Below are 26436 nucleotides of genomic sequence, written 5' to 3' on the forward strand. Positions count from 1 at the left end.
CTTTTGCATTAGCCATATTGCATACTATTCACATGCCATCTTGTAGAATCTGCTGCTTAGCATTCATGGGAGGTGATAACGGAGTTACTACTGTCAGAGGGAAGTGATGTAATAATTTCCTTATTGGAATTTATCTGTAGGAACTATTTTTATTTTTTGCCAGGACCAGGCATATAATAGGGCAGTTCTATCCACATCCTATCCTTCCTTGTCTCTGGATTTTATCAGACACTTGCTGCTTATTTTAAATGCTGCAAGCAATCAAATAAAAAGCCAGAAAACAGGCAAGGATCACAAGGTTAAAATTGCAGAAAAGAAAATGAATGCAGCTACCAAACTCTAAAGCCGCTGTATATTACAATATCACATTTCTATTTTTAGGTTTAGATACACTTTAGTTTGCTCTTACCACTGTAACACGGTGAATGAATAGAATACATAGCCCATATACAGGTACAGTACAGGTACGCCAAATAAGAAATATCACATAGATCTCAGGGACTCCAAGGAACCACGGATAGCGCCGTGGAATGATTAATTCCTCAAGGTAGCTCCGTGATGGTCAGATGGATGTATGGAAAGGAATATACACTATGGTCTTCTGTAAATTCCTTTCCATACATCCATCTGACCATCACGGAGCTACATTGAGGAATTAATCATTCCACGGCACTATCCATTGTTCCTTGGAGTCCCGGAGATCTATGTTAAATTTCTTATTTGGCGAGGCTGTCTCATTCATTTGAGTAGCCACGGCGCTCTGGTAAGCTGCTCCCTATACTTGTGCACTGCGGTGTCCCCATTCCACACATTCCCTGGGTGTCACAGGAAGGAAGGATTGCTATCACATTATTTCCTTTGGATTTAGCTTTTTTTGGACTTTCACTATTTAATTGTTTATTCTTTGGGACTTTTAGTTACCTTTTATATTCTTTTATGGTTTCTCATTCCGTTGGATGAAGTTTTTGTCATTGCATTTATGATGTTTTAATTATTAGCGCTGCACTTTTGTTAATATTATTGTACTTTTGATCACTGTCTGTAGATCTTGTGCCAGCTGCTTTTCTCCCATTTATACAAATTTTTTCACAATTTTTCATCATTTTCTAGCGCAGAATATCCCCCCCCCCTTTTTTTATTTAACCCATCCCTACTCTATACAAAATGAAAAAAAAAAAAAAAGGTTTTGCCTTGTGGAGTACTTCTATCCATGCTATCCATGTAGATTATTATTATAAGTGATACTGAATTCACACACAGTATGAGCTAGTAGGGCTGCAAGGTAACATGAATGTATGCCAGAATTCTCACCAGAGTGCCAGGTGGGGGTATATATAGATGCTGCTCAGCGGCATTGTCATGGCAGTGACCCCTGGAGGATTGGTGTGTTGCTTAGGCTCATATGCTGGTTAGGGGAGTAATGTAGATGGAGAATACATCTGCTGCTGTGGAAGTGCCAGCGAAGGAATGGAGCTCGTCCCAGCTCCTGTGACTGCTGGAGAGAGGAGGGAAAGGATCCCCGATGCTGCACATCCATGTGAGCAGTCAGAAAAACAACCTCAGCCTGCTCTAAAGACAGGCCACGCCGCCAACTTCTTTCTTTCCCCTTTGGGAGCTTAGTCTTGGGGGTGACTAAGCTTCGGGGGGCAGAGCGAAACGAGTTGGAAGCATGGCCTGGCGGGAGCCCAGGCTGAGATTGTTTCTCTTATTATTGCACTACTTGAGTGGCTGTGTGGAATCCGGAATCCCTTCCCTCCTCTCTCCAATCGCCATGGCAGTGCTTGTGCAGATCCACATGTGATGGGAGACATGCTACAGATAAAGTTATATTGGGCTGATGGGCTCAGCTAACTGTATATTGACTCCATGAGACATTTATGTTGTGGTAATAGTTGGTATAATTAAGCATGGACTTGACTATGTGCCGTTATATACAGGTAATGAGGTTATAGCAAGTAGCTTACTCCCTTGGGCTGTGGATACAGGACACCGAGCACCTTTTTTTTGGTTCAGAGTTGTGGACACATCAGCCATTAGGGAGTATGTTGTAAGGTACTTGTTGTATAGTGTTTTACTCATCTACGGTCTATCAAAGGGAATGGAGGGTTTTCAACTTTTGTCCCAGTGGTGATTATAGAATAGATTATTGATTTATTGGAGTATATCCTTTACTGTCCAATTCATCTGGGACAAAGTGGTCCAGTGTTTTTTTTTCTGTAGCTGGTTACAGATTTCTTTCTTTATTTTAAGATTAATTCCAATAGCTATAAAAGCAATATGTGGTAGGGAGAACACCTAAATTCCCACGCCTGTATTAACAACCCCTGTATTCTGTCTTTTTGTTTTTATTCACCCTTCTTCTGGAAAAGTATATAAGTATGCAGGGAAGTGATTGAATTATTTTTTTAAGGAGGAGGTATTTTTTTTTTTACTTATGTGTATATTACATATTATTAGGATGGCATTATTCTTTTGCACAATTGTTTGCCAGCCAAGATCAACACCATCCGGTGAGTTTGTATTTTTACCACAGTTTGGCAGTGAATTGGAGAGTGCTACCACTATTGTCCACGATCACGCACAGTCACCCGATTTGGCTGCTATTATTTGCACAAAGAACTTACCATTTTGGACTGCATTTTGTATATCACCGTTCCAGGCTCAATTGCTATTTTCATATGTTTTGAATTAATAAGCACATTATTGTGGCACTATCAATGCACTTTTTTGTATATTGTACTATCTAAGTTTACAATATAAGCACAATATATTGTTTCTTTAGCACATAATCAAGCACCTTATATATCACAGCACTTTTAGTCATTCATTTGATGTTCATGGTTTTAGTCATCTCTATTTAAGTATTGCACAGATGATGAATTGATATATATTCACGATATATATTGTATATTTGCACAGTCATTTTTTGCACAGTGTTATGTTTACAGTAAGTAGGAGGATTTAGCACTGCCTATACCTGCCAATATACTAACAACTGAGAGCCAGCTACGCCAGCACCCTCCCCAGCCCAGAGCTCCAGTTAATGCTGGAGCATCAGAGCGGTGAGTGGTGGCTGACAGTCACTGCTCCCAGCTCTGAGCACCGTGAGAGCTGAGCAAATAGCGGTCATGCGATTGCTCAGTTCTTAGAGCTGACATGGGACAGCTGCAGTATCTCACCGATCCTGCAGTATGGAACACAGCATGTATATTTTTTTCATAAGCCCAAACTTGTTCTTTAAAGAGGTAAAGCCACACAATTCCTCTAGGTTTTCATGCAGTATATCTCCTTATGACTTTAATTTGAAAGACTTGCTGAGATCCATTAAATAGTTTGTAATTTCACAAAAGCAACAATCATTTCTGTAAAATAATGCTTAGAGGCATATTTATAAAGCAGTGACTTTGATTTAGAACTAGTGAATGTTTGGTGAAAGTCAATCGCGGTCATTTAAAATGCATTGACCTGGAAGATTTACCTGCAGTGAATGTCAGATTCACTACTTTATATAGTATGCCATTTAATATTAACAGGTTAAACAAGCCTTTAACAGCCATACACCTGAACAAGACCTAAAATGGCAGTGTCGTTATATTAAAATTTCTCAACCAGCAAATGCATGCCTGTAAAAGAATGTAATACTTCTCTCTACCGTCACCGACAACACCACATGCCTCTCTGATCCTGAACAGGGGACCAAATAAATTAACACTACCAGAAATTTGTTGTTACTGCAGACTTCAGATGATTTTGCAGGAATGGAGCAAGGTTTGGTAGTGTAACAGACAGAGGCCAGTATTTATCTCCTTCTTTTACAGGTCTGCCTTGACTGAATTATTTAAGTTAAAAACAGGGTTGCTTTAGGATACTACAAACAAGGCCACATTTTTTGCTAGATTACTTAGAACATTATTTTTTTTATTTTTAAAGCAGAGGCCCTAGAGAATAAAATGGTGGGGTTTGCAATTTTTTTTATTAGACAGTACTTACGCAGCATTTTTTCAAATGCAATTTTTTTTTTTTTTAAATACACCTTTTTGAATTTTAATGCAAAATAATACATTACTCAATTGTTTTAAAAAATATAAAAGATAATTTTACGCCAAGTAAATAGATACCAAACATGTCCCGCTTTACAACTGTGCACTGCCCATGATCTGACGTTCATGGGGATTTCCCACGTGTGGGACAATTGCTGTTTGTGTGTGTGCGGGACTGACTTCAAATTATTATTTTTTTTTTTAAATACTACATTTTTACACTGTTGCTTTCAAACTTTTTTTTATCACTTTAGTTTACTGTCACAAGGAATGTAAACATCCTTGTGACAACAAAAGGCATGTGTCAGGTACTCTTTATGGAGAGATCTGGGGTCTATAAAACCCCAAATCCCTCCTCTGCTCTGCACTTAAAAGCATTCAAAACACCATGATCAGTGTTTATGAATGCTTTCGATTTTTAAAAAATAGTGCCAAGTGTTTCCAAGTAAATCAGAAGTGATGTCATATCATCGCTTCTGGTTTACCATTACTAATGGCCTAGCAAAGCCAGTTCAGACTTTGCTTGGCTATCCGGCCAGCCAAGAGGATGCGCTGGCTGGTCGCTCGGGTCTCCCGGTGGGACAGGAGAGCCTGAGAGAGCAGCGAAAGGCGAGGGGGGGGGGAACGCGTCCCTTACCACTGCTTGTAATAGTAATTGAGTGGATGGTCAGCCGCTCCGATTGCTATTACAAGAGAGCTGGCTGCCGGCTTTAAAAAACAATACCAGGGTAATGCCTACAGCTGCAGGCATCATCCCGGTATAACCACCAAAAGCCCAGCCCAAGGATGCATCGGGAAGTGGTTAAGGTAGCACTATAGGCAAAAACTTTTTCTCCTTTTGGATAGAACAAGGGAGGGTTATAACCCCTGTCAGGTGTTTTTTCGCCATCTGTGCCCTATTGTGGAGATTTACCTGTTCCATAGCCAAACCGGATTCAAATTAGGGAATTCCTTGAGGACTCCCAGGTCACCAGAACTAGTGTCCTCATTGGAACATTTCCCCTCTTTAAAGTGAAACTTTAGTCTGAAAATTAAGTCCTGCTAAATCAGTTCAGGCTGTCCCCTTTTGCAAAAATAGCTATGTAAAACTTTAAAAGTAAGTGTCTATACTGTGTAAAATCCAGTAATACACGGTCTCATCCTGCTCTGCACATGCTCAGTTGCTCTCCATTTTTAGGCACTGCCGAATTTGTAGAGGCCACTCTGCTAACAGCCTTAAGCGGAATTAAACGCGCTTATCCTTTACAACCAATAAAGCTGCTTCGGTTCGATCTGCAACTGCTTTAAGATACACTGCAGCGTGGCATTTAGGTTAAATGGCCCAAACTGTGTTCAGGTTTTCTGTATATCCATAAAAGACATAGTTTCTTATTCAAATTGTGTTTGCTTGCAGCAAATGTAACGAGTTAAAAAAATGCATTATTTCTGTTTTAATTTGTTTGCCAACAAGTAGTGAAATCACTCAGTAACAAGATTTTAAAATGGATTTTGCAGCTTAGCCCTAAATATTTTTTAGCTTTACAACAGGACGTGCTGTAAGAAAAGAAACACATATTAGAACACATATATAGCACTTTAAAGTGGAACTAAACTGTACCCGAGCACCACAAACCTAAAACGCCATTAAAAAAATAAACTCATCCATCCATGTCTCCATGCTTTGTTTTGTTAGGAAAAAAACTAAAAAACACACCCCTAGCCTCTCTAGCTGTGGCCAGCTTGAGTAAGGACAGATAATTCATGTAGCATTTACATCCTGCAATCAATTTGCCCTTAGCTCAGGCATGCAGGGGCAGGAGGTTGTGCCTAGCTTATCTTTTTTTTTAGGCCTTTCTTACCTCCAGCAGATGAAAGAGAAACAGCCCATAAAGACTCCTGGGATGTATGAAATCATTTTGACCTAGGCCAGAAACCAACTGAAGAAACTTAAAAAAAAAAAATGTAAGTAAAAACATTAGATCTTCCCATCTATATACTAATGGCAGCAGCTAAAAGATTAAAACAGGTAGTGTTGACTGCGAGAGTTTAGTTCCGCTTTAAAATAACTCACAACATCTTAAGGTTTTAATAAGTATAAATTGAAAAATACACAACATCTTAGAAAACAGAACAAGAAGCACTTGTTGAGAGCAGATTTCATTTACCTTGAAGAAGATATAGTAAAAGCAACCAAAGAAAGATGACCTTTGAAGTAACTTGAAGCCACCATCTAAAGAAAAAAGGAAAAAATACAACACGAACAATTCCTTTTCTTGTCAGAGATGTCCATGGGCTTTCAGGTTTTGCTTTTGCAAATGCAGACCCTTTAATAATAATAAAAAAAAAAGAAAGAGAAAGATAATATATGAGAATGAAAATAGCTAGATAATTAGCATAAAAGCGGTTAAAAAAAAAAAAAAAAAAAAAAAAGACCAAAACATTGGGGTCTTTCTACACACAAAAATGTGATTTTGACTTACCATAAAATCCACTTCTCTGATGTTAATGGACGGACACAGCTTCAGATCTTCATAACCTTTGCAGGGACCTCGTATGGAACTGTGCAAACCGAACCGCCTCGAAAGGTAGAAACCATCAAGCCCAGCAACCGCATGCAAGTCCAGAGGAATGACCATCTGTTGGACAGCAGGAAACCAATTGCAGCCTACAATTTCTGGAGTTTGTCCAGAGGAAGGAGCACTCTGGCTAAGTCCAAAGTTAGGCCCAGATAGTCCAGCTTTGTAGACGGAACCAGGGCAGACTTCTGAAAATTTAGAATCCAGCCGAACTTCCGCAGAGTTCGTATTGTGATCTCCAGGTTTTCTACCAGAGCAGAAGTAGACTCTGCTCGCAGAAGGAAATTGTCCAAGTAGCCGATCCCCTGTTGGCGTAGCAAAGCTAGCACCGGGGCTAACACTTTTGTGAAGACACGAGGAGTAGAGGCGAGACGAAAGGGTAACGCCACAAACTGATAATGCTCCTCTCCCATGGCAAAGTGGAGGAAACGCTGGTAACTGGCACCTATTGGAATGTGAAGGTAAGCATCCTTGATGTCGATAGAGGCGAGGAAATCCCTGACGCAGGGATGCAACCACTGTGCAAATGGACTCCATTTTTAACTTCTGTACCCGCAAAAAGCAGGTAAGCGCTTGAGATCCAGGATTGGATGCACTTTGCCTTCCTTCCTGGGAACTGTAAAAAGGTTTGAGTAAAAACACTGAAAACGTTCCAAAGTCGGAACCGGGACAATCACCCCTTGATGTAATAGGTCTTGTACTGCCCCAAACAGACGATGTAAGCGGTCCGGGGACAGGTGCAAGTTGGAAGGATAGAACCTTGCGGAGGGGGGGCAAGAGCGAAAGTCATTCTTGTAGCCGGACAGAATGACTTTGTGGATCCACTTGTCTTGCACCAGGAAGTCCACAGGTCCGGAAACCAGCAACGACATCCCACCACCCCAAATACGGGCAGCCTGCAGAATAAAAAGTACTCTTCCCCCCTGTGAGACCTTTTATGATGTCATCCAGCATAGCTCCAATCAGGCGATCTCCTTGAAAGGGAAGATCAGTCAAGGCCTTTTTAGAAGTCTGGTCCGCAGACCAGCGTTTGAGCCAAAAGACACTCCGAAGGACCACTGCCAAAACAGAGCGGAGCAACTAGGGGAGCCGCATTCAAAGAGGCATCACAGAAGCTGCTGCCCCTGGACCAGCTGGTGTGCCAGCTCAGCAAAGGCGGGGGGGGGGGCGGGGGGTGCTGTTCACCCTCCAGGTCCTGCGTAAAAGCTTAACCCACTCGGTCAGAGTTTGCGACACCTGGGCAATGGTGAATACCGGCCTCCGTGACGAACATATTGCGGGCCACAGCTTCCGCCTTCCTGTCAGTCAGATCCTTAAAGGCCGTGGGGTCTTCAACCAGAATCATGGTTGCTTTGTTTAATCTGGAAACTGGAGGGTCAACCACCGGTGCAAAAGTCCACTTTTTAAGAAGGGACTCCTCATAGGGGTAATGCTTGGTAAAGTGCTTAGAGACACCACCGGGAAGCTTTGGTCATCCCCACCCTTTAGCAACAATTCTGTCAAAATAGGCGGGGAAAGGAAACACCTTTGTCCCTCTGTATGGCTTGTGAGTGCCAAAGGGAACCTGCGCCTCCGTCGCAGCTGCATCCTCCATCTTAAATGGTCTCACACACAGATACAAATCAGTGCTTCCATCAGCGCCTGTGAGGAATCATCCTCACAATCAGAGGATTCCGGGCACGTGGTTGCAAACCCAGCAGGGTGACCCACGTCCAGGGCGGCCAAATCAGATTTAGGATCTGATGAGGCAGATGAGGCAGGGGAAGGCGGGAGGCGCTTTTTGCTAGCCTGTCGCCCGAAGACCACCTTCACCCGGGACACAGAGGACTCCAGGACCGCAGTCAGTGTATCAATAAATGGTTGGGACCCGGAGGGCCCCACAGCCTTAGAGAGGGGATCAGGTGGGGAGATGTGCTCCAAAGACTCCATGAGTCACCAGGTAGACCCCACAAAAACTGTAAAACACTGCGCTGGCAGCACCACCCGGTCGCCAGGCACGAGCACCAAACGATCCTCAGCAGAGAGAGAGAGAGAGAGAGAGAGAGAGAGAACCCCACCAGACTCGCCACACAGCAGAAAAAGGCACCTGCAGCAACCACGCACAGAAATCAGGACGTGAAAGGATCCAGGAATCAGCACCAGGGGATGAGGAGGGGCTCTCACCGCCAAAATCACCGCTCACAGGGCTCCACTGTCATGGCCACCGCTGCTTTCAATGGCAAACCACTGCAAAATTGCCGCCGAACTACACAAACATGGTTGTATATAGAAACACACAGGCTACAACAAAATGGCATTCCCGCATGGCACCACAAGGCTTACAGGGACCCAGGAGGGAACCCAGGCCTCAAGGACAGACCCAGGCAGGAGCCTCCAGCAGGTACAACCCCTCCCTCCCCCCAGCACAGTCGATCATCCAGTTGCCAGCGGCGCACACCCTCGGCCCCCCATCGCCAGCATAGCACCCTGCCCCCACCCTGGGTAGGTGGATCAGACCACCCAAACATATGTGGAGGGAGAGTGCCAGGGGTCCGACCATTCCAAGGACGGGCCTATGTCCACCCCAAATCTCTCCAAGAGGAGAGGGGGGGACAGCTACTCACCATACCAGGAACCAGGTGGGAACTGCTACAGACAGAACCCCTCTCCATCGAATGGGGGGGCTGTCGACCAGGAAGAATGTTGTGATTCGGGCCGAGACCTGGTCGTATGCAACCTCGCAAGGCGTTTAACTTGCAGGCCAGCCCCCTATGCCGCGGCCGAACTAGAGCGGAGCTGAGGTCTGCGCTCGCTCGCTGGACAGACGGGGGTGACCACTGGATCTAGATTATCCAGCCTGTCGCCCAGTCCAGCAGTTGATTGTAGATCTTACAGAAAAATCCAGGAGAAAAAAAATTTCGATCTAAAAAGAAAAAATTTCCAGAACCAAAGATCCCAGCAAGGAACTAGGTCCTTACTCCTGTCTAGGCAGAAAAAACACTGAGTGCCTACAGCAGAGAGAGGGAATATACCCCTCTGGGATTTCCCATGGGTGTAGCCAGACTTTTTTTTCTGCCTAGTGTCCTACTCCTGTAGGGGGCAGTATAACCCAACAGTTATAAAAATCTGAAGCTGTGTCCGTCAATGAACTAAAGAGAAATAATATTTTTCAACCGTTATTCAAGCCAGCTTTATATTTATAATATCTGGGATTACACTGAAATCACCAAGCACTTTTTTGTGAAAATATCTGGATATACATCGCTATTTATTTAATTATTGATATATAGCATCATAATTGAGACACTTCCTTATTTTATTTATTTTACCTTCAAAGTTTCCACATTTTCACGGTTTCTACAATATATGCACTATATATTTAGGTTTCTGTGATTGCACTAAAATCACAAAGGCACTTTATATGGAATATATATTTAATATGTATGTACATTTTTTAAGATATTGGATACATGTATGCATGTATGCATTGTTGGTTTAAATATTGCACAGGAAATTAAGAAACATTAATGGTTTAATACTAATTATATAATTATCCTTGAAGCGCAGTATTCCCCCCATTTACAATCATCCAAGAAATTAATTTGAGGGACACAGGAGTTCCGAAGCAGCTGGGATGTCCAAAAGCAGTCCAACTGAGGGGTGGGCAATGGCCACTGAAAGTTCAACAGAATTGACTGGAACAGTCTGTAACTATCTGAGGCATCAGTGCCCAAATCTGAACCAGGTGAGAGGAAGCCCCCATACAAGAAAGAATCTGCCAATAGCCAAAGGAAGGCCACAGAGGATCAACCTGATGCTCAAGACCTGGACATAAGAGATAACCGTAGAAGAGTAATGAGACCCCATAAGAAGGAACATTAAGCCTGAGACCATCAACCCACCAAAACAGGTGGATCCTTATACTTACCTAATAAAGAAATACCAGACCAACAACATGATGTGGTAAGAAAAAGAAGAAAAAAAAAAACACTGGGACAAGGCCCCAAGGAGAACAGATCCCCAGAGGGGATCTTGGACAAAAACTGGTCCACAAGAGAAGAACAACCAGTCTAAATATGAAGGCCCAAACCTTACAGTCCCAATCTTTAAGATTCAGGGAAGGAAGGTTCCATACAAAGTATGAGGCTGCCTAGCTAGGAAACCAATCTCGCAAACGAGATATCCACGAAAGCAAGAAAATGCCATCACAAAATATCCGATAAGGGTAACTAAATGACTAGTAGACAACTGATTGACTTTGGTACCAACCCTAAAGTCAGTTTGGCTGAAAAAAGGAGATATGGTGCATGAAATGTACCCCAAAAATAGGCAGATCAAAGCCATATAACAACCCCATATTGGTTCAAATGATTTAGGAGAACAAGAGGATGGGCAAAATCATCTACAATAACTACTGGAAGTATCTCGGGGGCCTGCCAGATAAATCTGCAAGGTTTATCTGAACTTAAGCAAAGAACATGGTTCTAACAATCTCCTGACCTACCCTGGTCTGGTCTAGCAAAGCATCCATAGTCAGGGAGTGAGGGACAGGAACCTTAGCCTGCTGAGAACTCTCTCCAGAAAGGCAGAACCTAGGAATTCGCAGAAGAGGCTGTGGATAAGCCACACAAGTAAAACACATCTTCAAGTGATCAGAGGAAGAGACCATCTTATTCATTCCAAAGAGACTGATGGGATATTCTAAGTGACCACTGAGACTGGTAGAGGCTGTAGAAATCATCTGGATGTCTCATCCCAAGCTCAGTCCCCCCAACCCCCAGCAACAGCAGAAGGGGCTTAAATAGAACGAAAGCCAACCAGAAAAGGGCACGGAATGTTAAAAGTTTGTTACCTCAAAGTCCTAAAGATCCCTGATGTGGATGAAGGGGTAAATTCCCTGACAGATAAAGAAGAGTTCAATGACACAATAGATGGATATTGTAGGAAACAGCAGAGACTGGCCTGGCTGACCATGCAAGTCAAAAAGCCCCTCTGGAGAGGAAGGACGTACCAGGTACCACAGGGGATGCAATATTACCCAGGGTTATAAGATACACCTGAAAAAGGGTGGGATGGGATGGAGATGGGATGAAACCTCACAAACAAAGACCAATTAGGTCAGAGACAAGGGTGTCCCTGGGTGCAGGGAACGCAGGCAGCCAGTAAAATATGGACACTTTTCTCCTGCCAGTAAATGCCAGAGACAGGAAAAGGTTGCCAGTAGAAAGTACGGCTGTGACGCTCGAGACCATCCATCCTGCTCAGGTGGCGCCGATTGGGGGGGGGGGTCGTTTCACTCCAGGTTCTGGCTGAGACACTGCCAGAGTGTGACGTGTGGTGTCATGCTGCAAGGGAGCACAGCAGAGCGCTTGGAGCCTTGTGTGCGGGTCTGTGGGACGGGAGCAAGGCAAGCTGGGAGTGGGACTGTCAGTGCTGTTTGGACCAGAGTGGACTGAAGGGACCACCTGGCATGGAGAGAGACTGTCCCTGTGACTCAGGTGGGGATGGGATAGTGTCGGTGAGGTGTCATCTGTGCTTCTGCTCATTGCTGTCAGTGTCACTATGAGAGTAAATTTTATGTGTGTGTGTGTGTGTGTGTGTGTGTGTGTGTGCGCACCTGGCCACTCTAATTTCTTGCCCTCCCTCACCTAGGTACTTACTATATTGAAAATAAAATCGTAAATATGTTTTTGTCTTTTTAGCTACCCTAAATCACATTGCTAACTGCATACTGTACATGTTTGAAGCCCAAATACTGAAATCTGCAATTAAAACTGTAATTTTGAAACTTTTGGAAATGCCAGTAAAAACGTAGCTGTGCCAGAAAATTTCAATCTGGTAGGCTGGCAACACTGTTGTGCAAAAAGCACAAGAGGGGCATAGAAGAGCAGACACCAAGTCTGGCCTGTGGGATAAAGTGGGTGTCCCAAGCAACCACATGCTTCCCAACAGCATGGAGGCTAAACTTTCAGAGTTACAAAGGGGGTCCACCTATTTCACCTAATGGTCTGCAAGTAGAACAGCTACTTTGCTCTTCCCTCAACCCTGGACATGATTTAAAAGTTTAGTATAGTTTACCTGCTTTCTAAAATCCAGCCCTATGCTCCTCACCTAGATTCACTATTTCCTGGTGTGGCCCAAAGGTCACAGAACCTCGCTCAAACCCCATACGCCATCACTATCTTTTTCATTTCCATTCCCTGCCACAGCTTTCTGACACTTCATAACCTATACTAAACTATCCTTTAGACCAGTGGTCCTCAGGGTCCACTAACAGGCCAGATTTTAAGTATTACCTTGGGGAGATGCAGACTAGAGTACTGCAATCACTGAGCAGCAAATTATATCACCTGGGATGGATTTCAGTTATCTTGCAAACCTGGCCTGTTAGTGGGCCCTGAGGACCAGGTTTTGAGGACCACTGCTTTAGACAATGCCTGTGAGACCCAATATTTCCACCATATGCAGCCATGAACGATAAAAATGTGACTTCCTACTAATCCCCTCTGCAATCTGCCCTTACATCTAAACTTCCCCTAATACCAAGGCCTGCTCTTTCACATTTCCTCCTCAGGATCTGTTTCACCCTAGAAGTACAAGCAGGACTACTCCAAACTACTATAAATGTGCTTGCTCTGAATAAAAATCTCACGCAGATTTTTTGCTTAATTTGTTATGATCCTAAAGGAAAACATCACTAAAAAGGGGGCTTGCTTGGCCTTTCCAGCTGCACACCCCACTCTAACTGCAACCCTGTCTGTCTCAGACTTCACTGCCTGTTGTCCAGGAGGCCCCATGAGTTCCAATAAGAGAACCTGGGGGTACCCCCCAAACTCGTCAGGGTACACCTGAAAAGAGGAGGATGGTTGAAGTGCCCCCAGAGCAGCGGGATACTTCTGATCACTGCCCTGATAGAGCAGGGGGGTGAGGGGTAGGAGACGCCTGATAAGTAAAGGCAAACCACTCTCACTGTAAATTCCCTGTGGAATATATTTGGGTGTAGGTTCCCTACTGTCTCTGTGAGAAGTGCCTATAGTTGTGTCACATGTACTATCAAACTGGGCAAGACCCCATATTACCTATCCTAAACCAAGATTTTTTTTCCCCTTGACCCCCCCCCCCCCCCCCCCGGTATTGCGTATTTAAACTCACGGCTGGCCCCACATATCCATTTTTCTTCCCCTCACCCACAATACACTGTTATAGTGCTGTGGCTCATAACAGTATACCTCCGGGGCACCTAGACTCTTCCCTTTTCTTCCCTCTCCACACTCTCACACTTCCAGCCCTAACACACCTATTTAGCACTACCACCCACCCTTCTTCCTTACCGACATCCTGCAACTTCCTCTCCACCCTAACCAAGGTTGGTGGTTGCCTGACAAGGCAGGGGGACAGGGCCCAGGCACTATCTACCTCTAGGGCATCTTAAAAAAATGTGTTCAATGGCAGCATTTCCACAATTCATACAGTGCAGAGCCGCACAGCGGTCAAAAAAAAAAAAGAGCCTTCGGCAAAAGTTTATTAAGGCTTCTTTCACACGGCCGCTCCGGTGTTTGGCTCCGCTGCGGGACTTTTTTTTTTTATCACGGAGCGGATGACATGTGTGTCATCCGCTCTGTATGTCCGCATATCATTGCATCCGTTTGCGGATGATATGCGGACATAATGTAACTCTATGGGCATTGCGGATGTCAGCGGATGACACCGCTGACATCCGATTTTCCTTCCTTTCTGTTTTTTGAACGGAGGAAAAATAAGGTTCTGTTCCGTTCCAAAAAACGGAACAGAACTGAAAGGAAGAAAATCGGATGTCAGCGGATGGTATTCCGCTGACATCCGCAATGCCATTGACTTACATTATGTCCGTAAATCATCCGCAAAAAAATAGGATGATTTGCGGACATATGGAGCGCCCGTGTGAAAGGGCCCCAACATTGCTAAGTGCTGGGAGAGAACTATAAACTAAGTATAATTTTGTTGTTTTAGATCAAAGGGATGACCTTCGGTCTGTAAATTAGGGCAGTTTAACCACTTGAAAACTAAGCCTTTTCTGACACTTGTTGCTTGCAAGTAAAAAAATCTGTATTTTTGCTAGAAAATTACTTCAGAACCCCCAAACATATACACACATATATATATTATATTATATTATATTATATTATATTATATATATATATATATATATATATATATATATATATATATATATATATATATATATATATATATATTTTTTTTTTTTTTTTTCTAGCAGACACCCTAGAGAATAAAACGGCGGTCATTGCAATATTTTAGGTCACACTGTATTTGCGCAGCAGTCTTTCAAACACAATTTTTTGGGAAAAACTACACTTTAATTAATTATAAAAAAAAAAACTAAACAATTTAGCCCAATTTTTTTGTAAAATGTGAAAGATGATGTTATGCTGAGAGTGTGATCTTTATTCTAACCAAAAAATCATGCTTCTCATTTTATCCAGAATTGTGCAGGTCTAATACTTCCCCAGAAGGAATCTTGATTGAAGTCACCAAAGAAAATATTCCACAAAGCAAGAAAGGCGAACAAAAAAATAGTTAGACTTTTTTCAGAAAAGCTTAAGAAAAGTTTTTCAACCCCCCAAGGGACGTTAGCATGAGGGCTTGCTGGGTAGAGAAGGAGATATACAGGGGCTAGCTTACAATTCTTCGGTTCGCCACTGTCCAACCAACTGTCCTCCTGTAGTTGGCATTGTGTCCCTCAGTGGAAAGAAAATTATATTACAAATGAACTCACAAAAACTATTGTGTTAATGTTAAAAATTAGGAATTAAATTGTTTAACATACTTAAAGCAAAGAATGTCCAGAAGTACCCTCTCACCTAACTCGAAAGAACAAGAATGTGGTTGCTATGGGCAAGACAGTCCCTTGTTCCTTCATAAACTTTCAAACCAGAGACCCATTTGGATTTTAGGTCTCCAATTTTGCGGATACGTATTCAGCACAACAACAAAGACTTTCCAATGACACCGTTAGGCTAAAGACAAGGATGCAGTAACCCACAGCAACAGATTTCAGTATTAAAATCAATACATGAGTTTAAATCAATACATGAGTAATTCATTACTCTTGCGTTGCGATCTTTACAGAATATGCTTGACAGCCTTGCTCCTATTTGTGGCTGACCGACTGAAAGTTCAAACTGCAGCTGCCAATCTATCACTTTATCTGGTGTCCCTGACAATGTGAAACAAATTCAGATGCTTTTTTTTTTTTTTGGGTCAGTTGGTTGAATTGAACATTTAAGGAAACACAGCCATGTTCTAGTTACTAGTACTGTCAAAGGTTAAACAAGCTGGGAAATTTCTAGTAGCCCACAGTTTCCTATCAAGTATTTTTGTAACTTGGGCAACGGGTAAAAGTCAAGGTGAGTTTAGAGAGGTTTAAATCTGTACAGTCACACAGAAGTAAGGTGTGTTCATTGATAATGTTCACATTTTTCTAATCCATAGAGACTAGAAGAGCCTTAGGCAAGGGTGTCACAGTGAATGTCCTGTGTCAAGACAAATCACAAGACTTTGTAACTATAAGCCACTGAAAAACAAAATAAGGAACACTTAGTATCACCTATCATCCATCCTAACAAAGTATTGGTTGAAATGGTTTGAATACTGTTACTATGAAGTTAGTACACACTAGCAATTTAGAACAACCAGAACAGTCACTTTGTAGTATGCAAAAATGTTAAATGTGTAATTATATTACATACTGTACCTCTGACAAGATCCACATCAATTAGGTCTGGTTTTACATGCCCGGTTTTCTTTGGCTTGTTCCGTAAACCCTGCACGGATGATCATACCATTAAAAGAATAAAACAAAAATGCATAATATTTAATAAAATCAAATTAAAAATATATTAAAATGTAAAAGAATATTTTAATTTTATATATATATATATATATATATATATATATATATATATATATATATATATATATATATATATATATATATATATATATATATCTCACACACACACAGATATATATACATACATACATACGTAGACACACACACACCGTATCTCACAAAAGTGAATACACCCCTCACGTTTTTGTAAATATTTTATTATATCTTTTCATGTGACAACACTGATGAAATGACGCTAGTGTAAATGTACTGTCCCCTCAAAATAACTGAACATACAGCCATTTATGTCTAAACCACTGGCAACAAAAATGAGTACACCCCCAAGTGAGAATCCTCTTCCCCTCCTCCATGACATTATGGACATTTAGGGGTGTACTCTTTTTTGTTGCTAGCGGTTTAGACATTAATGGCTGTGATTTGAGGTATTTTGAGGGGACAGAAAATTTACACCGTTATACAAGCTGTACACTAACTACTTTACATTTTAGCAAATTGTCATTTTGCATTATTTATCAAATCACTAACAAGGAAATAATCAAATATAATAAAAAGTACAGGCCTACATGAAAGGAAGAATGCAGTTTCTAACTGACCAACTTAATACGTGCACACACTTTACACAGGTTTAGAGAGGAATAAAGAGAATATGATCAACTTTACAGATGGAAATTTCAGTAATTTCAGCAATATGTAGCAGAACAATATTTCATCTTTATTAAAAAACTGATAGTCTTTATAAAAGGCACAAACAGGATATGAAGAGAGAGAGAAACGGGCTTTTAAAATAGATCACCTAGTTACCCCAACAACATGAATCCTCTCAGTATGGAACAGAGCCAAGTCTGAGACCAGCATCTTGGTGAAAACCTGGGCCCGCTCAAGTCAAATGGAAGGGCAACAAATTGGTAAAGCCGATAGCAATTAATGACCTGGCAGTTTCCATGAAGAACTTCAGAACCCCAAGGAAAAAGTTGATTGCTTGCGCAACTGGTCTAGGCTGTTGGGAAGGTTCCCAATGGGTCACTTGCACCACTGGCAACTATCAAGACTTTCTACATCAAACTTCAGATTGGTCTGAAGAAGGAGCTGTTGTGAGCATGCTCCGAAACCGGTAACCGCCCATTCCTCGTCTACGGCCGCACGGTCCTTCCGTGAGGAATGCGGTTCGCCGAAGCCACACTGATTCAACCCCCGGATTGGTTTAGGCTGCTGGCAGCTTCCACAATGGGTACACAGTGAATTAGGAAGGACGCCGGGTCATGACGCTCCACTTTTTGCTTTTATGCAAGTCTTGATATGAGCTTAAAGCGGAGTTCCGGCCTCAGAAATGTTTTTGAGATAAAAATACCCCCGGGACAGTCAGGGCTAGTGCATTTCAGAATGGATAGCCTCTGAACTGTCCCAGGTTGCACTTACCTTTTAGAAGAAATACTTACCTTGAAAATTTCTTGTCCAGCGCTGCCATCCCCGGTGTGGGCAGCTTAAGCCAGGGCATCCTCTTCAGTGTCCTCTTCGGTCCCAGAATGCCCTGCACCGGCCCCACTCGTCAGTTCCGGTGCAGGTGCATCATCCCTGCACAGCTTCTGGGCATGTCCAGAAGCTGTTTAGCAAGGAATGACGCACCTGCACCGGAACTGACGAGCAGGGCCTGACGAGCGGGGCTAGTGCAGGCGCATTGACTCCTGGGAGCGATGAAGTTCAGCTCCCAGGAGTCAACACAAGCAGGAAGTGATGGCGTGGGCCGTGTCCTCAGAGGCAGGAAGTAGAAGGAAGGTAAGTATATTTTATTCAAAAACAAGGTAAGTAAAGCAAAAAACATAAAAAATCAGGAATATCCAATTGTTTTTTAGGTGATTTAAAGCAAGCAGGTGGCCCAAAGTTGTTTTTGAGACCAGAACTCTGCTTTAATAAATTTATTACTGCTTCACTGAGTGGCGCCTTCTCTTTACTCCACTCTTAGCTATAGGCACTCAATTTTGTTACAAGCAGTGTCAGAAGAAAGCCAATTCCACAGAGGGATCGGTGCTGTGTCCGTCAATGAACATTCGAGAAAAATGGATTTTTGTAAAATCTTACCGTAAAATCCTTTTCTCTTAGCTCATTGACAGACGTAGTCCTCGGTGATACACCACCTTCGGGTTATGTTGCCTCCACAGGAGCAGGACTAGACAGGAAATTAAAAAGCTCTGGCCACACCCCAGGGGCAGTCCCAGAGGGTATATCCTCTCTCTCTCTGCCTCAGCAAATCAGTTATGTGAAAAAGCAGTCTTTAGAGATTTTAACCCAACTCAAAAAACAGAGGGGCGGGGACTACGTCTGTCAATGAGCTAAGAGAAAAGGATTTTACGGTAAGATTTTACAAAAATCCATTTTTCTCTAGCGCTCATTGACAGACGTAGTCCTCGGTGATACACCACCTTCGGGACGTCCCAGAGCAGTATCACAACTGAGGGGTGGGAAAATGGAAATCAAATCCCAATCTAGAAGGCCCAACCGGTGCCAACTAGAAGTTTACAATGCTCATCCTTAATGATGAGACTCAACAAAAAAAGAGAAAACAATTTTTTTTTTTTTTCAAACAGAAAAAAACCCTCGAGGTAGACCACCGGTCTCCTCAAATTGCGGCCTGCAAAACCTTGCGGCCAAATGAGGCATCCGCCGATGCCGTCACATCAATTTTATAGAATTTTGTAAAGGTATGTACCGACGACCAGGTGGCCGCCTTACATACCTGGACCACTGACGCCTGATGGCGAAAGGCCCAGGAAGTACTGAGCGCTCGAGTGGAGTGCGCCCTAACAGGGAACGGAGGACTCTGACCCTTAATAGAATAAGCCTGTACCACCGTTTGTCTAATCCATTTGGCAATGGTCGCGGCAGATGCAGGCAAACCCTTTCTGGGGCCATCCGTGATCACAAAAAGTGAATCCGTCTTACGGAATGATTCCGTAGCTTTCAGGTATACCCTGATTGCCCGAACCACATCTAAGGAATGCAACGCATGTTCCCGATGATGCTTGGGCTGAGGACACAAGGAAGGTAGTACAATATCTTCATTCAGCTGAAAATCTGAAACCACCTTGGGAAGAAAAGATGGCTTAGGATGAAGTACTACCTTATCCCTATGAATCACTAGGTATGGGGACTGGCATGATAATGCAGCCAGTTCTGACACCCTGCGAGCAGAAGTAATAGCCACCAAGAAGGCCACTTTCTGGGATAAAGTAAGCAAGGGAATCTCCCTGATGTTTTCAAAAGGAGGTTTCTGTAGAACCGACAAAACCAAATTAAGATCCCAAGGCGGTAAGGGCGCGCGGACTAGAGGAGCCAGGTGCCGCACCCCCTGGATGAAATTCCGCACCAAGGATTTGGTAGCTAAAGGCTTCTGAAAGAAGATTGCTAATGCTGAAACTTGACCCTTGATGGTGCTCAAGGCTAGCTTCTGCTCAACCCCTTGTTGCAAAAAGGCCAATATTCGAGACACCGAATAGGTACGTGGAGGAAATCCTAAAGATTCGCACCACGCAATATAAGTTTTCCATGTGTGATAATAGACTTTGCTGGAAGTCGCTTTCCTTGCTTTAATAAGGGTAGGAATGACTGAAGCTGACAAACCTCTGTCCTTCAGTACTTGGGTCTCAATGGCCAGGCCATTAAACCCAGCGACTGTAAAGCATGATGGTAAATTGGTCCTTGAGACCACAGACACTCCCTGAGACGAAGTTCCCACGGAACGTCTACGACTAACATGTCCAAGTCGGCCAGGCCGGCTTGAGGAGGCCAGCCTAGAATTTCTAGGACCACTGGCGCTGATTGGATCTGAACCAGGCGTCCCTAGAGGTATCTGGCCCCGACCATCCGAGAAAGTCTGGTCGTTTTCTGTTCCCACACATTTATCAGATACCTGATAGTTATCAGGAAAGGTGATCTTTTCTGGTTGAACCTCAGGGACCGAAGTCACCCGACTAGAGGCTACTTGGCCTATCTGGTCAACCAGATCCGATTCCTGTGAGGTATCGGGACTAATCTTAGGAAAAGGTAAAGGAAAAGATCTATTCAGGGAACGGTAATTACCGCTTCCTGTAGTACTTAAATGTTGGAAGGGAAGAATCGCACCGGTAGTAGTGGTTGATGCTCGATCTAATGTCCTGAATACCGGTGAAAACGTCCCCCCACCCTGAAACCGGGTGGGGGCGCACCTTCAGGCTGTGTACTCCTTTGCTTCGGGTTTGGCTGGGTTGGTCCTTTGCTTGTCCAACCAGCCCTTCTTGAACCCTCCTGGAGGAGTCTTGCCTTTCCCGCTAGTACCAGCCGGGCGCCCTTTATGGGCGGTAAAGAAAGGTCCTCGCTTGTTGCGAGGTCCCTTAGCTTTAGCAGCCTGTGGCAAAAAAGTGCTCTTGCCCCCAGTGGCATCCTTAATGATTTCATCTAGGTTGGCCCCAAATAGACGATTCCCCTGAAAGGGGAGATTTGTCAAGGTCTTCTTGGAACCTAGGTCAGCTGACCAGCATTTTAACCACAGCACACGTCTGAGGATCACCGCTGTCTTAGATGCATGCCCTAATAAGGGAGTAGTGTCCAAGGCTGCGTCACAGATAAACTGTAGCCCTTGTATAATCTGTTCCATCAAATCAGATGTCTCCTGGGGAATATCTTTTCCCCTAAGATCTTGGCGTACCATTTTCGCCCATTCCGTAAGTGTCTGGGAAACTAGACCAATAACAATTACTGGTCTAAAAGCTGACCCTATCAGAGAGAAGATGGTGCGGGACTCTGCTTCCATCTTTCGATCCACCGGATCCTTAAAGGACGAAGTGTCCTCCACTGGAATAACCGTGGCTTTATTCAGCCTGGAAATAGGCGGATCCACGACTGGTGGTACCGTCCATTTCTTAATGATGGATTCCTCAAACGGATAGCGTCTAGCAATACGCTTGGAAATAGTAAAGGTACGTTTAGAATGCTCCCATTCTCCTTTAATCTGATTACCGAAACATTTAGGTACAGGAAAAGCCTTCATCGTCTTGATGGGCTTATTAGTACCAAAAGGAATCTCTGTTTCAGTTGCCTCTGCCGGTAAAGCCTCAAGTTTTAAGGTTTCCTGCACTGCCACAACTAGTGCGTCCACCAATGCTTCTTCCTGAATAATAGCAGGAGAAGAAGCGTCCTCCTCACTGTCTGAGGGGGCTTTACCTGGGATAACAGCCCTTGCAGAGGAACCTGCAACTGCCGTGACCACCTCTGAATCTGAGTCAGAGGTGTCAGATGGTATAGGGGTAGGCGGGGGTCGCTTCCTTGACCCCCGTCCCTGACAGGCCGCCTCCACCCGAGCCACCATAGACGCCAAAATTGCTGTAAATTACTCTATACTCTGTGCACCGGCGGGTCCCGTGGCCCCCTCGAGGGAAACAGGTGGGGGAATATGTGTGGCAGGGTCCATGATAACTCCAGTTACTTCCTGGATAATATAATTCAAAAATAAAACTTTTCTTTTTTTTTTTTTTTTTTTTTTTTTCGACCCCCAGCGCCACAAAAGCCCCTTAGTGTTACCTGCTAGGGATCCCTATCGATCGAGAGAGAGAGAGAGATAGACCCCCAGGCTCACCACTTGATGCTCAGAGTTAACTGCAACAGGTTACAGCGCTGTCTTAACAAACAGGAAGTCTTTTGGCTGGCTGCCCAGGAAGAAAGGAGGCGGCTCCGCCCCTCTGTACGCCTTCCGGCGCCTCCCCCAAGCTCCACGAGGTGTTTGGATCACCTCAAACATGGCCGCCCCCATGCTGGAGACACGAGGCTACGCCAAAATGGCGGCTCGTGCGATCCAGCAAAAAAAATGGCGGCGGCCCGTACTGAATAGCGGTGTGCTGCAGGGCACACAACACTCTCACTGCATGGGGATATGGCGTGGTTGGCGGTACCGGCCCTGGCGGACCACATGGCCGTTCGGGAGGCCTGCTAATAGCTGGAGATCTGATTAGGAAGGCAGTCTACATGTCCGTGGCTTCTGACTGGTAGGTAGCTTATTCTTAACCCATAAGATTCCCAGAATGCCACAGATTATAATCTTTTTAACATGTATACAATTAGATTGTTAGCTCCCAAACCAAGCCTCCTGGCTTTTTGCACATAAAATCACACTCAAAGTAGGAGGATCTGTGTCATTTATAGGATAGAGAGGGACTCTATCTTACCATACAGAGAGGGGCCCGCGTTCACCACAAGACCCGTCAGGGGAAAAGGGGGAACATACTACTCACCATACCGGAACCAGGCGGGCACCAACTCCTGACAGTACCCCTCTCCACCGGGGCGGGAGGGCTGTCGACCGATATGGACGCCGTGACTCATGGTCTTTGGCGTTTCAGCGAGACGTTTAACTCGCGGGGTCAGTCCTTTAATGGGACTTTGTCGCGGCCGACCCAGCGCGGAGCTATGGCCTGCACGCGCTCGTAGGCTGAACTGGGGTGACCACCGGATCTCAACATCCAGCCCGTCGCCCAGTTCAGCTTTCTTGCTTGAAGATCTCACAGGAACACTGGAGAAAAAAAGCTGTCTAAAAAAAAATCCTTTAAGAAAAAATTCTTGCCAGGACCTAAGATCCCAGCAAGGTATCTAGGTCCTTACTCCTAACTAGACAGAAAATAACTGATTTGCTGAGGCAGAGAGAGAGAGGATATACCCTCTGGGACTGCCCCTGGGGTGTGGCCAGAGCTTTTTAATTTCCTGTCTAGTCCTGCTCCTGTGGAGGCAACATAACCCGAAGGTGGTGTATCACCGAGGACTACGTCTGTCAATGAGCGCTAGAGAAATGGATTTTACAGTAAGTCAAAAATCTCTTTCGTTCGTTGACAGACACAGCTCCTCATCTTCTTGACCATTGGGACGTCCCAAAGCAGTGTCAAACATAAGGGGTGGGAACAGCAAGAAAAAAATTCCCAAGGCTAAACTGTAGCCAACCAGGTATCATGGAGCTCAACCATAAACAACTGGAGCTCACCTGAAAAAAACAATACACCCTCAGAGTACAAGTTCTCTAAACAACAGCCTGCATGCGGCCAAAAGAAGCATCTGCAGATGCCAACACATCCACCTTATAAAACTTTGTGAAAGCATACACAGACGACCAGGTGGCCCCTTGCAAAATTGCAACACTGACGCCTGATGACGGAAGGCCCAGGAGGCACTAAGCACCAGAGTACAGTGCACCTAAAACAGGAAAATGAGGAACCTGACCCTGAATTGAATAGACCTGAATCACTGTTTGCCTGATCCATCTGGAAATGATCGCAGCAGAAGCGGCCAACCCTTTTCCGAGGTCCATCCGAAAGTACAAATAGTGAGTCTGACTTCCTAAAAGACTCCATAGCTGCCAGGTGATGAGGAAAAGGGAAGCAGCCATTTTGTTTATCAAATATTTACTTATGATTATCGGGCATGGATTTATGATTAAGCAGATATATTGGATATATATTGTGTGAGAAGTCATCATATTTTAGAGCAGCTGTTGTGTTCAGCCCTTCATTTGCAAGATTGCTATCTCAAGTCTTTAAAGATTTGTTCAAGGAACGAAACTGGAAGTCACACATCTATGTGAATGGCTGTCCGCATACCAAAAGACTCCAAAATGTCACCAGATGGGACTTCAAAAGAAATTCGATAGCTAGGTTCCACCCACTTTACTGTATAAAAGTGTATTAGAAACCCTAAGTCAGATAGAGCAATGTTAATTAAGCCAACAGAATGTAATGTGATTGACTTGCTCTCCAAACATGTCATTTTGTCTAAATAAACATAATTTTCAATCTGGCTTCAACAGTCAAAATGTTATTGAAACCCGTGAGTTTTGCGATTACCCTTACACAGGTACACCCCGATCGCCGAACCACATCCAGGGAATGCAAGGCAATTTCCTTAGGATGTTTAGGCCTGGGACATAGGAAAGGCAACACAATGTCTTCTTTCAAATGGAAATCAGAGACAACCTTTGGAAGGAACGACGGACAGGGGCGAAGAACAACCAGGTAAGGTGAACAGCAACACCGCCAGCTCCGACACCCTACGCTAGGCCTGCACAATATTGGAAAAAAAATATATTGCAATATTTTTTTTCCAACTATATATATTACGATATTGAGAATGGATGGAAATCATGAAGTATTGCAGCAGGGCATGCAGGCAGCAGCACAGCCTTCTGATTGTAATTGCAGATACAGGGCAGGCCAGGGTTAATAATGGTATACTGATACTCTCTCAGTGACAGTCAGTGTGGGTGGCAGGTGTAATGTGCAATGTAAACTTCTGTGGCATCCTTTGTTGGCCAGATTTGCAGACGCAAAATCTCTGCAATGCCATGGATCATCATCTACTCACCTACTTCCTTGCTGTGTCCCTACCCTATAAACCACTGGGCCCAGAGGATTACGTGGCATTATGTTGTCCAAAGTGAAGACACTGCTTACCAGACTCTTCTTTCCTCCCAATCTAGAGGATTTGTGGAGAGAAGAAATGCCCACATTGATGTCGCTGTCACAGTCCCTTTCAAAGTGAAATGCTAACTTTGCCTTTATATTTTAACTAACTAGTTTGCTGGGTGTATGTTTTGTGCATGGGTGACTTGGATGTTAGCAAAGAGCATCACTGTGTAGAAGTAACCAACTTGTGTACTTATCCATCTTTCTAGAAGTGAGGTCAACTCAAACCTCATCAATGTAGTGGTCCACATAAGTAACAACATGGTCTACAGCTGCATTTGATTAGCAGTCCTGAGCTTCAAGGATGTAGAGAGCTCTGCAGCTACATACTGTACTAACCTTTTCTGTAATGTTATTCAATAGCTAATGTGTGCAGATTCACTATCATTTTTACCAGATAGCCTTGAAGAGGGTGGCACAATGATTTGTGGCATGTCTGTGTGGGCTGCACGATTACCAGCTTGAGCATTTGTGTGCACACTAGCATTTAGGGGAAATGTCGCTGGTGGATATATTTTGTAGAAGTGTAGGCCTTTCTCCACCTGTGTCACAGTAAAGGTGCTGCGATGCTACTGCCCCTCCACCTTCTTATGCAACAAGGTTTATCCGTGCACAGTGGTTAGATTATACTCAAGATGAGGGAAAGATGCGTGGGTCCTCTGGCTTTTATGTACCCATGCTCACAAAAGCCAGAAATTGGTAGTGAATCTGAAAACGAGAGTTTTTAGAACCTGTGGATTGAACCCTTAAGGACACAAGATAATTTTATGTTTTGAATGGGCTTCTGTGCCAGCGTTTCATGCAAGAAAAAGGTTCTGGTACCATTTAAAATGTAGCGGCAGGGAAATCTGATTTCCCGATGGTTGCCGCCCCTGGAAACACACTGCATTTTTAGTTGCGTGGAGTGCCATTAGGAATGAATGGCAGCCCCATGCGTTTTGGCTGTGGGAACAGGTGCGATTCCTGCACCCGCAATAATATGAACTTGGCCTTATCTGGAGAATGTACATCTTATTTTGCTCATTGTGTAAAGCTAAAAAAAAAAAAAAAAAAACACTTTATTTTAATACTACTTTAAAGTGGACCGTCACTATAAAAAAAGGACAAGACTGGATTCACTTGGCTTGAGTATGTTAGTTGAGGATAACAGGTAAAAAAATTGACAAAAAAAAAAAAATAACTGGGGAACACAGTTGGGTGAAGTTCTACTTTATGAGAAATACTATATACCAGTGATGGCGAACCTTGGCACCCCAGATGTTTTGGGACTACATTTTCCATGATGCTCCTGTACTCTGCAGTGTAGTTGAGCATCATGGGAAATATATTTCCAAAACATCTGGGGTGCCAAGGTTTGCCATCACTGCTATATACCATGTTAAATTAAAGGTGAAAAATATCCACGTGGTGCTAAATTTAAACAAACTTCCTAACCTTTTGGTAGTATAAAAAGTCACTTTTAGGGGAAAGGTTCCATA

The 26436-nt window shown here is 43.7% G+C and overlaps 1 protein-coding gene across 2 annotated transcripts in view; it reads right to left on the reverse strand.

The window, feature by feature from the left end:
• The window catches only part of PHTF2 (putative homeodomain transcription factor 2), a 254818-nt gene that overhangs the window by 102209 nt on the left and 126173 nt on the right, over window positions 1-26436 (reverse strand). For both annotated transcript variants that reach the window (XM_082255148.1, XM_082255147.1), the window contains exons 4-5: window positions 16329-16398; window positions 6185-6343 (exon numbers count right to left, since the gene is read on the reverse strand). In XM_082255148.1, the coding sequence (XP_082111274.1) occupies window positions 6185-6343; window positions 16329-16398 (229 nt within the window). The remainder of the gene's footprint in view (window positions 1-6184; window positions 6344-16328; window positions 16399-26436) is intronic.

This window comes from Pelophylax lessonae (genome assembly GCF_965119305.1).
Source record: "Pelophylax lessonae genome assembly, chromosome: 4".
NCBI lineage: Eukaryota > Metazoa > Chordata > Amphibia > Anura > Ranidae > Pelophylax > Pelophylax lessonae.